Genomic DNA, 12,739 nt, shown 5'->3' on the forward strand with positions numbered 1-12,739 from the left:
TGAATTCTCTCTTTGTTTTAGAGGTATTTGTATATTGCATCTTATTCAACACAGCTATATTTCTCATGTTTACATAAGTCAGAGTGGGGGCGGGGGGGCAGTTCTTCAGGATAATTTGGACTTCAGAAATTTTTTGATCGCTTAGTCCTGACAGAACAACTTCTTTGTTATTAGAGATTTTAGACCTATTTCACTAGTTAGCAGGACAAATTTCTGAGATTCAGATGAGTGTTAAATTCTAAAGGGCAAACTCCATCTCAAAAAGTATACCTGTTGAAATAAATTGAAGATTTTTTTTGACACTGCTAAGTTGTTATATTTATTTCTTCTCTGTATCTCATAGAGTTGAAATCTTTCACAGTGCTATAAAATTTGGTTCTTTCTGGGATAACTTTAAGATTTATTTTGTAAGAAGTTTTGTTTGTACTTTATATTGCATTTGGGGAGAATATATAATCTGCAACGTTTGCTGTTTCTTAAATTTGAATTAATTATGTTAAGGAGATATATTTTTATTACTTATTCCATCTGTTGGGATCGCTAAGAGAAAATAAAACTGTATAAAGTCTATTAAATTATTTCTTGACAGCTTTCCTCTAATTGAAATGAAAGATTTTAACAGATGAGCCCAAATTTTAAAATTTTATGTAAATTTTTATTTAATGTAATGTGTTATTAACTACTTAACCTAGTCTACCTTATGAAAATATATATTTGTGATGAAAACATATGGTAATATAGAAGCAAAAAATAATTAACATTTTTCCTTTACTTATTCATTTTTATGTAGGGACGATTTATCTTTTTTTTCCACTCAAATCCTAAGCTGGGAGAAAATTGTAGTTTATCATATACTAGCATACTTTTTTCTTAAATGTCTTTACTAAGTTTAGATAAGTCAGGTTGGGTGGTTATAAGAAAATGAGAGTTTTTGCTTAGCAATTGTTATTTATGTTATATGTCTTGAGTTACTGTTCATAAAACTTATAACTCTTTATGTCCCATTTCAAGTATTATGTTGCTTTTTTCTGTTTTAGATTATATTCAGTGTCCATATTGCCAGAGGAGATTTAATGAAAATGCAGCTGATAGACATATAAATTTCTGTAAAGAACAGGCAGCACGTATTAGTAATAAAGGCAAATTTCCTACTGATACCAAAGGAAAATCGACTTCTCGGACACAGGTAATCATTGTAGTCATTTCTACAAATAAATGAGAAAATGACTTTAAGTTCACCGTTTTGTGTTTATTCTTTACAGAGCATTTAACTACAGTTTTCTCACCTGCTAAAATTTATGTATTACTGTTCAGGGATTTAGTAAGAAATTTGAATGGCTAGTTGAGAAGAAAATTTGAAGTGGACTTGAGTTAGTAAAGACTTAAAAATATACAGATTTAAAGAGGTATTAGGAAAAAAGGGAGAAAATTAGTTTAAAATAGATGCAGCAGATTCAGAGGAAACTAGAGGGGTTAGTTGAGTGAGAAAATGGCAATAAAAATCCACATTTGAAAATCATGTAAGTTGTGAATGTTTCCATGTTATATATGAGTAACACATTTGAGGAAATGAAAACATGGGGTCACATCCAGACTTCTACTTTTGAACTTTTAGGCAAATGACATTAATGTATGTAAGCCTTCATTTCTTCATCTGTGAACTGGTAATCTACATAACTATAGTGAGAAGCAAATGAAATGATGTGTGTGAAAGCACTTAGAGAACCATAAACTATATAAGGATTTTGTTATATTAAATTTATTTTTACACTACTGTTGTTTTTCTTTGAGCATGTTGTTACATAAAAACTTTGACAATATCATACTTTTAAGCAAACTTTATTTTTCACAAAGCTTTCATTTGTAAACTTTTTTTTTAGTACTGTAAACTTAGCAAACAGTAAATAATCAAATCTATTTTTTTGTTACTTATGAATAAAATATTGGATTAAAAGACCACATTGCAATTGAGACCTCCTTGAGAGAATCCTCCTATTGAATTTTTGTTAATATTATTGGAAATGGAGCATATCATTATTACTATCATCATTGTGGGGAAAGAATAGCGAAGAAAACTCATTTAGAAGAATTTCCAAAACAGATGGCAAACAATGTATATCTTTTGAACAGTTAAGAACATCACTAGGATTTTGTTTTGTTTTAAGAATAAAATAGTAGAGCAAAGGAAATACAATAGAATGTGTGTATTCCAGCAACTTGGTGCCAAATGATTCGTAAATGTAAAATCCAAGTAGTTTTTAAGTTTCCACCTTAAATTTTATCAGTTCTGATACCATGCCTAGTCATATATATTTATTTCAGTCTGACCCCATATTTTCTCATCTGTATTCATTCAAGAAGTTTTTGAGTACTCTCTTTGAACCAGACACTGTACCCGGTACTGGATCTACATTAGTAAACTAAGTAGAGTACTTTTCCTAAACATGCTTAAATGCTTCCTTGTCATATTTAGCAACTGTAATCTGGCCTGATTACAGCCCACTTTTTGACCCTGCTCTAATCAAAATAATGATACAAACACAGTGAAGGTCAGGTTTCTATAGGTAAAAACAAGAAGTTCTACCGTTCAGTTAAGCTCTCATAATTCTTCTTCACTAGGAATTTTATCAAATTCAGGCATGGTTGTATTAGAGTAGACCCATGAAGACATAGCAAACCAAAAATATCATCTAATGTATGCCAAATTACATGTCTTGTTATTTTAAAAACAAATTATTTTGAAATAACTCATGCATAATTTAGATCCTGCAGTACTCTTTCATCAGATTAGGCTAGGCTGAGTTACCTTATGAGTTTAAAGCAATACGATAAGTATTTTATGATTTAGGAATTTTCCTAATCATATTCTGATAGGAAATCATATTCTGATTTCCAAATCAGTATTCTGATTGATTCTTACCCTACTTATTCTAAAGTAATGAAGTTTTAAGTCTGGAAAGATGATGTGCAATTTTTAATAAATTTTTTTCTGATTATTAAAGGGATTCCTATTCTTTATGGAAAATTTGAGAAATATATATATTTTAAAAGTTATCAACATAGTTAACATTTTAAATATTTATCTCTAAGCTCTTATTGTTTACAACACTTTTATTCTAATTTTTTCTTACAATTTTCCCGTTATTTTTTTTGTAAATTATACACATAGAAAAAAAAGCACAAAACATAAATACATGCATAACCACAAGGAAGTTGAGAAATAGAATATTGTTAGTCTTACAAAAGCCTCCACTAGTGTTTCACTCCCAGAATGTAATGTTCTCTCACTCCTAGCCCCCAACACCCATGAAATAGTCACTATTTTGACTTTACATATAATCAATTTTTGCCTTTTTATATAGTCCCCAGACCATAATAATATTTTTATTTACTATAGCTTTATGAAATTTTTTTTTAATTGAAGTATAGTGGGTTTTATAATATTACATTAGTTTCAGGTATATAGCATAGTGATTCAGTATTTTTACAGATTATACTTCTTTTAATTTATTACATAATAATGGCTATATTTCCTGTGCTGTACAATATATCCTGTTGCTTATTTATTTTATACATAGTAGTTTGTATCTCTTAATCCCTTATGTCTATTTTGCCCCTCCTGCCTTCTCTCACTCCACTGGTAACGACTAGTTTGTTCTCTATATGTGTGAGTCTGCTTTTTTGTTACACTCACTAGTTTGTTTTTTTTAGATTCCACATATGTGATATCATACAGTATTTGTCTTTCTCTGACTTCACTTACTGTGATATTCTCTAGGTCCATTTATGTTGCTGCAAGTGGCAATATTTAATTCCTTTTTATGGATGAGTAATATTTCATTGTGTGTGTGTATATATATATGTGTGTGTATATATATATATATATATATATATATATATATATATATATACCACATCTTCTTTATCCATTCATCTGTCGGTGGACATTTAGGTTGCTTCCATGTCTTGGCTATTGTAAATAGTGCTTCAGTGAACATTGGGGTGCATGTATCTTTTCGAATTAGTTTTCGTCTTTTCCAGATATATGCCCAGGAGTGGGATTGCAGGATCACATGGTAACTCTATTTTTAGTTTTTTAAGGAACCTCCATACTGTTCTCCATAGTGGCTCTACCAATTTACATTCCCACCAGCAGTGTAGGAGGTTTCCTTTTTCTCCACACTCTCTCCAGCATTTATTATTTGTAGACTTTTTGATGATAGCCATTTTGACCAGAGTGAGGTGATACCTCATTGTAGTTTTGACTTGCATTTCTCTGATAATTAGCAGTGTTGAGCATTTTTTCATGTGTCTGTTGGTCATCTCTGTCTTCTTTGGAAAAATGTCTATTTAGGTCTTCTGCCCATTTTTTAGTTGGGTTGTTTGTTTTCTTCATGTTGAGTTGTATGAGCTGTTTATAAATTTTGGATGTTAATCCCTTATCAGTCACATCATTTGCAAATGATTTTCTCCCACTCAGTAGGTTGTCTTTTTGTTTTGTCAGTGGTTTCCCTCGGCTGTGCAAAAGCTCTTAGGTTTAATTAGGTCCCATTCACTTATTTTTTCATTTATTTCCTTTGCCTTAGTAGGCAGATCTAAAAAACATATTGCTATGACTTATGTCAAAGAGTGTTCTGCCTGTTTTCTCTTCTAGGAATTTTATGGTTTCTGGTCTTACATTTAGGTCCTTAATCCATTCTGAGTTTATCTTTGTATATGGTTTGAGGAAATGTTATAATCTCATTCTTTTATATGTAGCCGTCCAATTTTCTCAGCACCACTTAATTAAACAGACTGTCTTTTCTCCCTTGTATATTCTTGCTTCCCTGTTGTAGATTAATTGACCATAGGTGCATGGGTTTATTTCTGGGCTTTCTATTCTGTTCCATTGATCTAGGTGTCTTATTTTTGTGCCAGTACCATGGTATTTTGATTACTGTAGCTTTATATTATAGTCTGAAGGCAGGGAGCATGATACCTCTGGCTTTGTTCTTAGCTTTAAATCTTGATATCTGGTAGAACTTTTTCTTCTACCTTCTGTTTTTTAAGGTTGTTTTAGCTAATTTTGGTCCTTTGCATTTTCACATAAATTTGAAATTATCTTTTTAAGGTCATTGCACACATGTGCACATACATACACACCTTTATTAAATTTTTGATTAGGATTGCATTGAATCAGCTGGGATTGAGTTTATATCTTCACTGTCTTAGGTTTTCCCAGACTCAATATTATCAATCTTTTTCATTTTAGCTGTTGTAGTGCGTGTATGGTGGTGTATTGTTGTGATTTTAATTTACATTTCTTTGAAAACCAATTAGTTTTAGTATCATTTTGTGTTCTTATTGGTCATTTGTGTCTTTTGTGAAGTATCTGGAAGGTTTTTTTGTCCTTTTTTTAGGTTCTCTTATGAATGAAAGCATGTGTTAAATATTCTCAGTCTTTTCTTAAATGTATATTAACAATATTTTCTTCCCTTCTGTGTCTTGGCTTTTTTTTTTAAGGATGGCTTTTGAAAAGCAAAAGCTTAAAAATTTGATAAAGTCTAATTTATAAATTATTTCTTTTATGATTTTTTTTTCTTCTTGGTTCTAAGGAATCTTTACCCTTTCCAAGCTTGCAAAGATTTTTCTCCTTTGTCTTCTAGAAATTTTATAGTTTTAGCTTTTACATTTAGATCTGTGGATTATTTCAAGCTAATATTTGTATGATGTGAAGTAAAGGGCAATTGTTAATTTTTTTCTATATGGATAATCTGTTGTTTCGGCACCATTTGTTGAAAAGACTTCTTTACCCAATGAATTGGCCTAAGCACCTTGTTTGATCATCAGTTGAATGTATATTTTTAGGTCTATTTCAGGACATACTGTTCTGTTTCATTGATCTGTATGTCCTTTTATCAATACGACACTATTGCCATACTAGATATTATACCATATAAGTCTTAAAATCATGTAGTCTAAATTCTTCAACTTGTTTTTTCTTTTTAAAATTACTTTGGTTATTCTAGGTTGTTTACATTTTATATAAATTTTAGAATTGTTCTGCTAATTTCTACAAAAAAAGTCTACTAGTGCTTGATTGAAATTACATTAAATATATGTCATTTGGGGAAAATTGACATCTTAATATTGAATTGTCCAAAAAGAATAAAATATCTAGGAATAAACCTACCTAAGGAGACAAAAGACCTGTATGCAGAAAATTATAAGACACTGATGAAAGAAATTAAAGATGATACAAATAGATGGAGAGATATACCATGTTCCTGGATTGGAAGAATCAACATTGTGAAAATGACTCTACTACCCAAAGCAATCTACAGATTCAATGCAATCCCTATCAAACTACCACTGGCATTTTTCACAGAACTAGAACAAAAAATTTCACAATTTGTATGGAAACACAAAAGACCCCGAATAGCCAAAGCAATCTTGAGAACGAAAAATGGAGCTGGGGGAATCAGGCTCCCTGACTTCAGACTATATTACAAAGCTTCAGTAATCAAGACAGTTTGGTACTGGCACAAAAACAGAAATATAGATCAATGGAACAGGATAGAAAGCCCAGAGATAAACCCACACACATATGGGCACCTTATTTTTGATAAAGGAGGCAAGCATATACAGTGGAGAAAAGACAGCCTCTTCAATAAGTGGTGCTGGGAAAATTGGACAGGTACATGTAAAAGTATGAAAATAGAACACTCCCTGACACCATGCACAAAAATAAACTCAAAATGGATTAAAGACCTAAGTGTAAGGGCAGACACTATCAAACTCTTAGAGGAAAACATAGGCAGAACACTCTATGACATACATCACAGCAAGATTCTTTTTGACCCAGCTCCCAGAGAAATGGAAATAAGAACACAAATAAACAAATGGGACCTAATGAAACTTAAAAGCTTTTGCACAGCAAAGGAAACCATAAACAAGACCAAAAGACAACCATCAGAATGGGAGAAAATATTTGCAAATGAAGCAACTGACAAAGGATTAATCTCCAAGATTTACAAGCAGCTCATGCAGCTCAATAACAAAAAAACGAACAACCCAATCCAAAAATGGGCCGAAGACCTAAATAGACATTTCTCCAAAGAAGATATACAGATGGCCTACAGACACATGAAAGAATGCTCAACATCATTAATCATTAGAGAAATGCAAATCAAAACTACAATGAGATATCATCTCACTCCGGTCAGAATGGCCATCATCAAAAAATCTAGAAACAATAAATGCTGGAGAGGGTGTGGAGGAAAGGGAACACTCTTGCACTGTTGGTGGGAATGTAAATTGATACAGCCACTATGGAGAACAGTATGGAGGTTCCTTAAAAAACTACAAATAGAACTACCATACGACCCAGCAATCCCACTACTGGGCATATACCCTGAGAAAACCATAGGTCAAAAAGAGTCATGTACCAAAATGTTCATTGCAGCTCTATTTACAATAGCCAGGACATGGAAGCAATCTAAATGTCCATCGACAGATGAATGGATAAAGAAGATGTGGCACATATATACAATGGAATATTACTCAGCCATAAAAAGAAATGAAATGGAGGTATTTGTAATGAGGTGGATGGAGTTAGAGTCTGTCATACAGAGTGAAGTAAGTCAGAAAGAGAAAAACAAATACAGTATGCTAACACATATATACGGAATCTAAGGGGAAAAAAAAAAAAAAAGAGAAAAAAAAAAAAAAAAAAAAGGCCATGAAGAACCTAGTGGCAAGACGGGAATAAAGACACAGACCTACTAGAGAATGGACTTGAGGATATGGGGAGGGGGTGGGGTGAGATGTGACAGGGTAAGAGAGTGTCATGGACATATATACACTACCAAATGTAAAATAGATAACTAGTGGGAAGCAGCCGCATAGCACAGGGAGATCAGCTCGGTGCTTTGTGACCATCTAGAGGGATGGGATGGGGAGGGTGGGAGGGAGGGAGATGCAAGAGGGAAGAGAAATGGGAACATATTGTATATGTATAACTGATTCACTTTGTTATAAAGCAGAAGCTAACACACCATTGTAAGGCAATTATACTTCAATAAAGATGTTAAAAAAAAAAAAAAAAAAAAAGAGCCAATCAGGAGAAATTGGGCCAAATGGCCAAATCTGGAAAATTCCTCTTTATATAAAAAGCAAATATTTGCAATACAAAAAAAAAAAAAAAAAAAAAAAAAAATATTGAATTGTCCAGTCCATGAATTTGTTATATTTCTTGCTTATTTAGGTGTTCTTTTTTTTAATTGAATATAATTGATGTAGAACATTATATTAGTTTCAGGTGTACAACCTAATGACTCAATATTTGTTTATATTACAAAGTGATCACCACAGTAAGTCTAGTTAACATCCATCACCATACACGATTACTGAATTTTTTTTATGATTAAAAAAAAATTTATTTCAATAGTGTTTTCCTTATCTTGTTTGATCTGGACGTTGTTTCTAATCTTGCACCCTACTATTTTGCTAAATTCACTTATTATAATAGCTTATTGTAGATATCATAGGGTTTTTCTATGTACACAATCATGTCATCTGTAAATAAGGACAGTTTTACTACCTCCTCTTCAATCTGTATCCCTTTTTTTTCCCTGTAATAATTTATTGCACTAGCTAGAATTTTCAGTCCAATGTTGAGTAAAAGTTGTGAGAGTGAGAGAGTTGCCTTCTTCTGTTCTTAGGTGAAAACCATTCAGTTTTTCACCATTGAGTACGATGTTGCTGTGGATTTTTGTTGATTCCCTTTGTCAGGCTGAGAAAGTTCTTTTCTAATTGCTGAGAGTTATTTTTTAAACCAAGAATGCATTTTGCATTCTGTCAAATGCTCTTTATCTATTGAAATAACATAGTTTTTGTCTTACCCTGTTAATGTGATGAATTGCACTTATTTATTTTCAGATATTAAACCAACTTTGCATTCCATGAATAAATTCTATTTTGTTAAGAATTATTGCCCTTTTTATAAATTATTGGATTTGATATGCTAAAATTTAGAATCATTGCCTCTATGCTTGTGAGAAATATTGGTGTGTAGTTCTCTTCTTTTGATGTCTTTAGCTGGTCTTGGTATCAGGGTAATGCTAGCATCATACGGATTTGCAGTTATTTCCTCCTCCATTTCCTGAAAGAGTTTTTGTAAATTCTTTTTTTGTAGACTTTTACAGTATTGGTATTATTCCTATTGTGTATGTTTGCTAAAACTCACCAGTGAAGCCATATAGGTATGGGTTTTTCTTTTTTTTCCAGAGCTTTTCATCTACCTCATTTTCTTGGGTAGATATAAAGCTGTTCAGATTTTCATTTCTTCTTGGTGTCAGTTTGGGCAATTTGTATCTCTTAAGTAATTTGTGTAATTGGATTTATTGACCGAAGGTGTTAACTTCTTAATGTAGAAATTTGTAGTGATATCCTCTTTTTCATTCCTAATAGAGGTATTTTGTATTCTCTTTTTTTCCCTCTGATTAGTTTTTTTCCCTTGATTATTCTGTTTAGAGATTTATCAATTTCATTACATCTTCTCAAAGAAACAGCTTTTGGTTTTATTGCTCTAGCATTGCTTTAGCTACATCTCAAAAATCTTAATAATGTGTTTTTTTTATTATTCAGTTCAAAACATTTTTAAATTTGTGACTTCTTTTACTCAAAGTCTAGTCAAATATGAGTCATTTTCTTCCAGATACAGTCATCCCTTGGTATCCTTGGAGGATTGGTTCCAGGAACCCCACCCCACACTCCCTGCCCCACCAAGGATAAGTCCCTTCTATAAAATTGCATAGTGTTTGTATATAACCTACATCCTTCCCACATATTTTAATCAGATCATCTCTAGATTACTTATAATATCTAATACAATGTAAATGCTATGTAAATAGTTGTAAATACAGTATAAATGATATGTAAATAGTTGTATGCATGTGGCAAATTCAAGTTTTGCTTTTTGGAACTTTTTGGAATTTTTTTTGACCTGTGGTTGGTTGAATCCATGGATTCGGAACCTGTAAACGTGGAACCAATGGATATAGAACCCATGGATACAGAGGGCCAACTGTGTTTGGAGCTGTTCTAGATGTTTTGTTGTTGTTGTTTTAATTCTGTTGTGGTCTGAGAATGTACTTGGTAAGATTTTTATCTTATTGGGATTTGTTTAATTGCCTAGCATGTGGTCTCTTTTAATGAATGTTCTGTGGCATATGAAAAGCCGAGTGTATTCTGCAGTTGTTGGGTATAAAGTTTTATAAATGTCAGTCAGGTAAGGTGGCTGGTAGCTTCATTCAGATCTTCCATGTTCTTTTGCCTTTTTATTCCATCAGTTACTAAGAAAAATGTGTTAAAATCTTTATGATTGTTAGCTTTTCTATCTCTCATTAATTTTGCCAGTTTTTGCTTAAGTATTCTGAATTTCTCTTATTATTAAATGTGTTTTACATTTATAAATGTAATATCTTCTGTATTTATTGATTCTTTTATCATATGGAGTGTCCCTTTTTGTCTTTAGCAACATTCCTTGTGTTGAAATTTGTTTCATCGATAACATCGCTGTTTCAGCTTAATTATCCTAATTTTCTTTCTATTCTTTAACTTAAATTTGTGGATTTGCATCTCCTGTAGACAGCCTGTAATTTTCTTTAATCCATCTGACAACCTCAACCTGTTTGTTGAAGTGTTTTGAAGTGTACATTTACACTTAATGTAATCATTGATCTGTTGTGTTTAGGTCTGCTATGTTGCTATTTTCTATTTTGTCTTTTTTTATTTTTGTTTTTATTCCTCTGTTATTTCATCCTTGCCTCTCTTATTTTAGTAAAAGACATTTTATTTTCTCTATTGGCTTTCTAGCCATAAGTCTCTGTATTTTGTAAAATCGTTACTCTAGGAATAACAAAATGCATCTTTAACTTAACCCTGTCTATTGATATGTTTATATACCTCTCACCAATCTTAGTGCTGTTGTTGTATATATGTAAAACTCTGTAGACATTATAAAGCCATCAATACTCTTGATGTGTATTGTTATAAGTGTTATACTTACTGCTTTAAAATCTGTCTTTTAAAGAAATTAGGAGAAAATAATATGTGAACATATATTTATACATATATAGGCACACACTATATATATATTTATGCATACATGTATATACTCTGCACTTTATATTTACTCATACATTATCATTTCCAGACCTTTCTTTTTATAAATCTCTGTTGCCAATTTTGCCATTTTCTTTCAGCCCGAATAAGTTTCTTTAGCCTTCTAATAGTACAGATCTGATGGCAATGAATTCTGTGTTTTTGGTTATCTGAAAAAATGCCTATATTTTACCTTCATTTCTCTGTTGAGATTCCCTATATGTTCATTCACTGTTACCATATTTCCCTTTAATTCTTGTGTATATGTTCCTTTACTTTTTGAACATATTTATAATAACTGTTTTGAAATTCTTAATTACAAAGTCTTACACACCTGTGCCCACATGAAGTCAGTTTCTGTTGACTTTTTTTGCTGAATATGGGTCATGCTTTCCTGTTTTCATTTTCCTTTCCTTGTCTCCCCTTTCCCCTTCCCTTCCGCTTCCCTTCTCTTTCTCGTTTCCTGAAATTAAACCCAGAGATACACAGTTTCCAGAAGGACTGGTTTTGGATGATTTCCAATCTCTTAAAATCCTTTTTTTAAATCATCTTTTTAAAATCATTATCTATAGGATGATTATACAGCTGCTTCATTTCTCCACCACTGAATTTGTAATCTGTTATTGTATTTTTAATTTCTTCAAGTTGACTATTTTTCTAACTTTCTATGTTACTTTTTATAGTTTCCAATTCCCTGTTGATATTTTCAAAGTCGTCTTTTATATCTTTGAATGTAGTAAGCATAATTGTTTTATGTTATGTGTCTGATAATTGTTATGTCATGTGACCTTTATGGATATGTTCTTGCTTTCTTTTTTCATTCGTGGTTCCTTATATCATTATGTTTGTAATTATTATTGACCATTTTCTGCTGTTGCACTTAAAATGTTATTCACGAGGATTAATCTTATGAAGTGCCTTTTTCAGAGAAAATTTGTACTTGTTTCTTCCAGGTATCTACCAGTCTGGAGACACATTACATTAAATTACTGGCTTTAGTTTGCTGTACCATCTAGTAATGCATAATCATAAAACAAATCCATGTGATGGCCAGACCCTGTTACAATCTCACATGGTGTTGGCCTGGCAGTTCTTTTTCCTCTCATCTGACATTCAGTGCTTTTAAAATGATTTTTTATACTTTCCTGAGCATTTTAAATTTTTTAGTTGAAGGGTTGGTACAAATAGTACCTTTTACCATTTTATCAGAAATGAACATCCTCCACGTTCTTTAAGCTTTTTCCAATTTCAATAAAAAGTCTTCGTAAATATGAATATTTTACTAACAAAATTTATTAGATTTGTGATCTGTATAAAAACACATGAAATAATCACCTAACAAATACTTATATGATGAATGAAATATGTATTGAGTATAACTATAAAATCAGAGTTTGTTCTTTTGATCATTAAAGTAAATTTATACAAAATTGTTGCTAGCTACAGTCATCCTGAAAGCCTACCAGTAGAATTTCAGCTTGATGTTGTAGAATAGATAAAATACAGGTCAGTAAGGAAGGAGTCATATTATCTAGGTCAGGGGAACAGCAAGTTACTGAGAGACAGGTGAATATGTTTTAAACAAGAGGCATTC

The 12,739-nt window shown here is 31.7% G+C and overlaps 1 protein-coding gene across 9 annotated transcripts in view; it reads left to right on the top strand.

The window, feature by feature from the left end:
* The window catches only part of ZC2HC1A (zinc finger C2HC-type containing 1A), an 83,906-nt gene that overhangs the window by 22,992 nt on the left and 48,175 nt on the right, over positions 1–12,739 (top strand). For all 9 annotated transcript variants that reach the window (XM_082432862.1, XM_082432867.1, XM_082432868.1 and 6 more), the window contains one exon: positions 1,038–1,186. In XM_082432862.1, coding sequence (XP_082288988.1) covers positions 1,038–1,186 — 149 coding nt within the window. The remainder of the gene's footprint in view (positions 1–1,037; positions 1,187–12,739) is intronic.

The sequence above is a fragment of the Balaenoptera physalus genome (assembly GCF_965194825.1).
Source record: "Balaenoptera physalus genome assembly, chromosome: 17".
Lineage (NCBI taxonomy): Eukaryota > Metazoa > Chordata > Mammalia > Artiodactyla > Balaenopteridae > Balaenoptera > Balaenoptera physalus.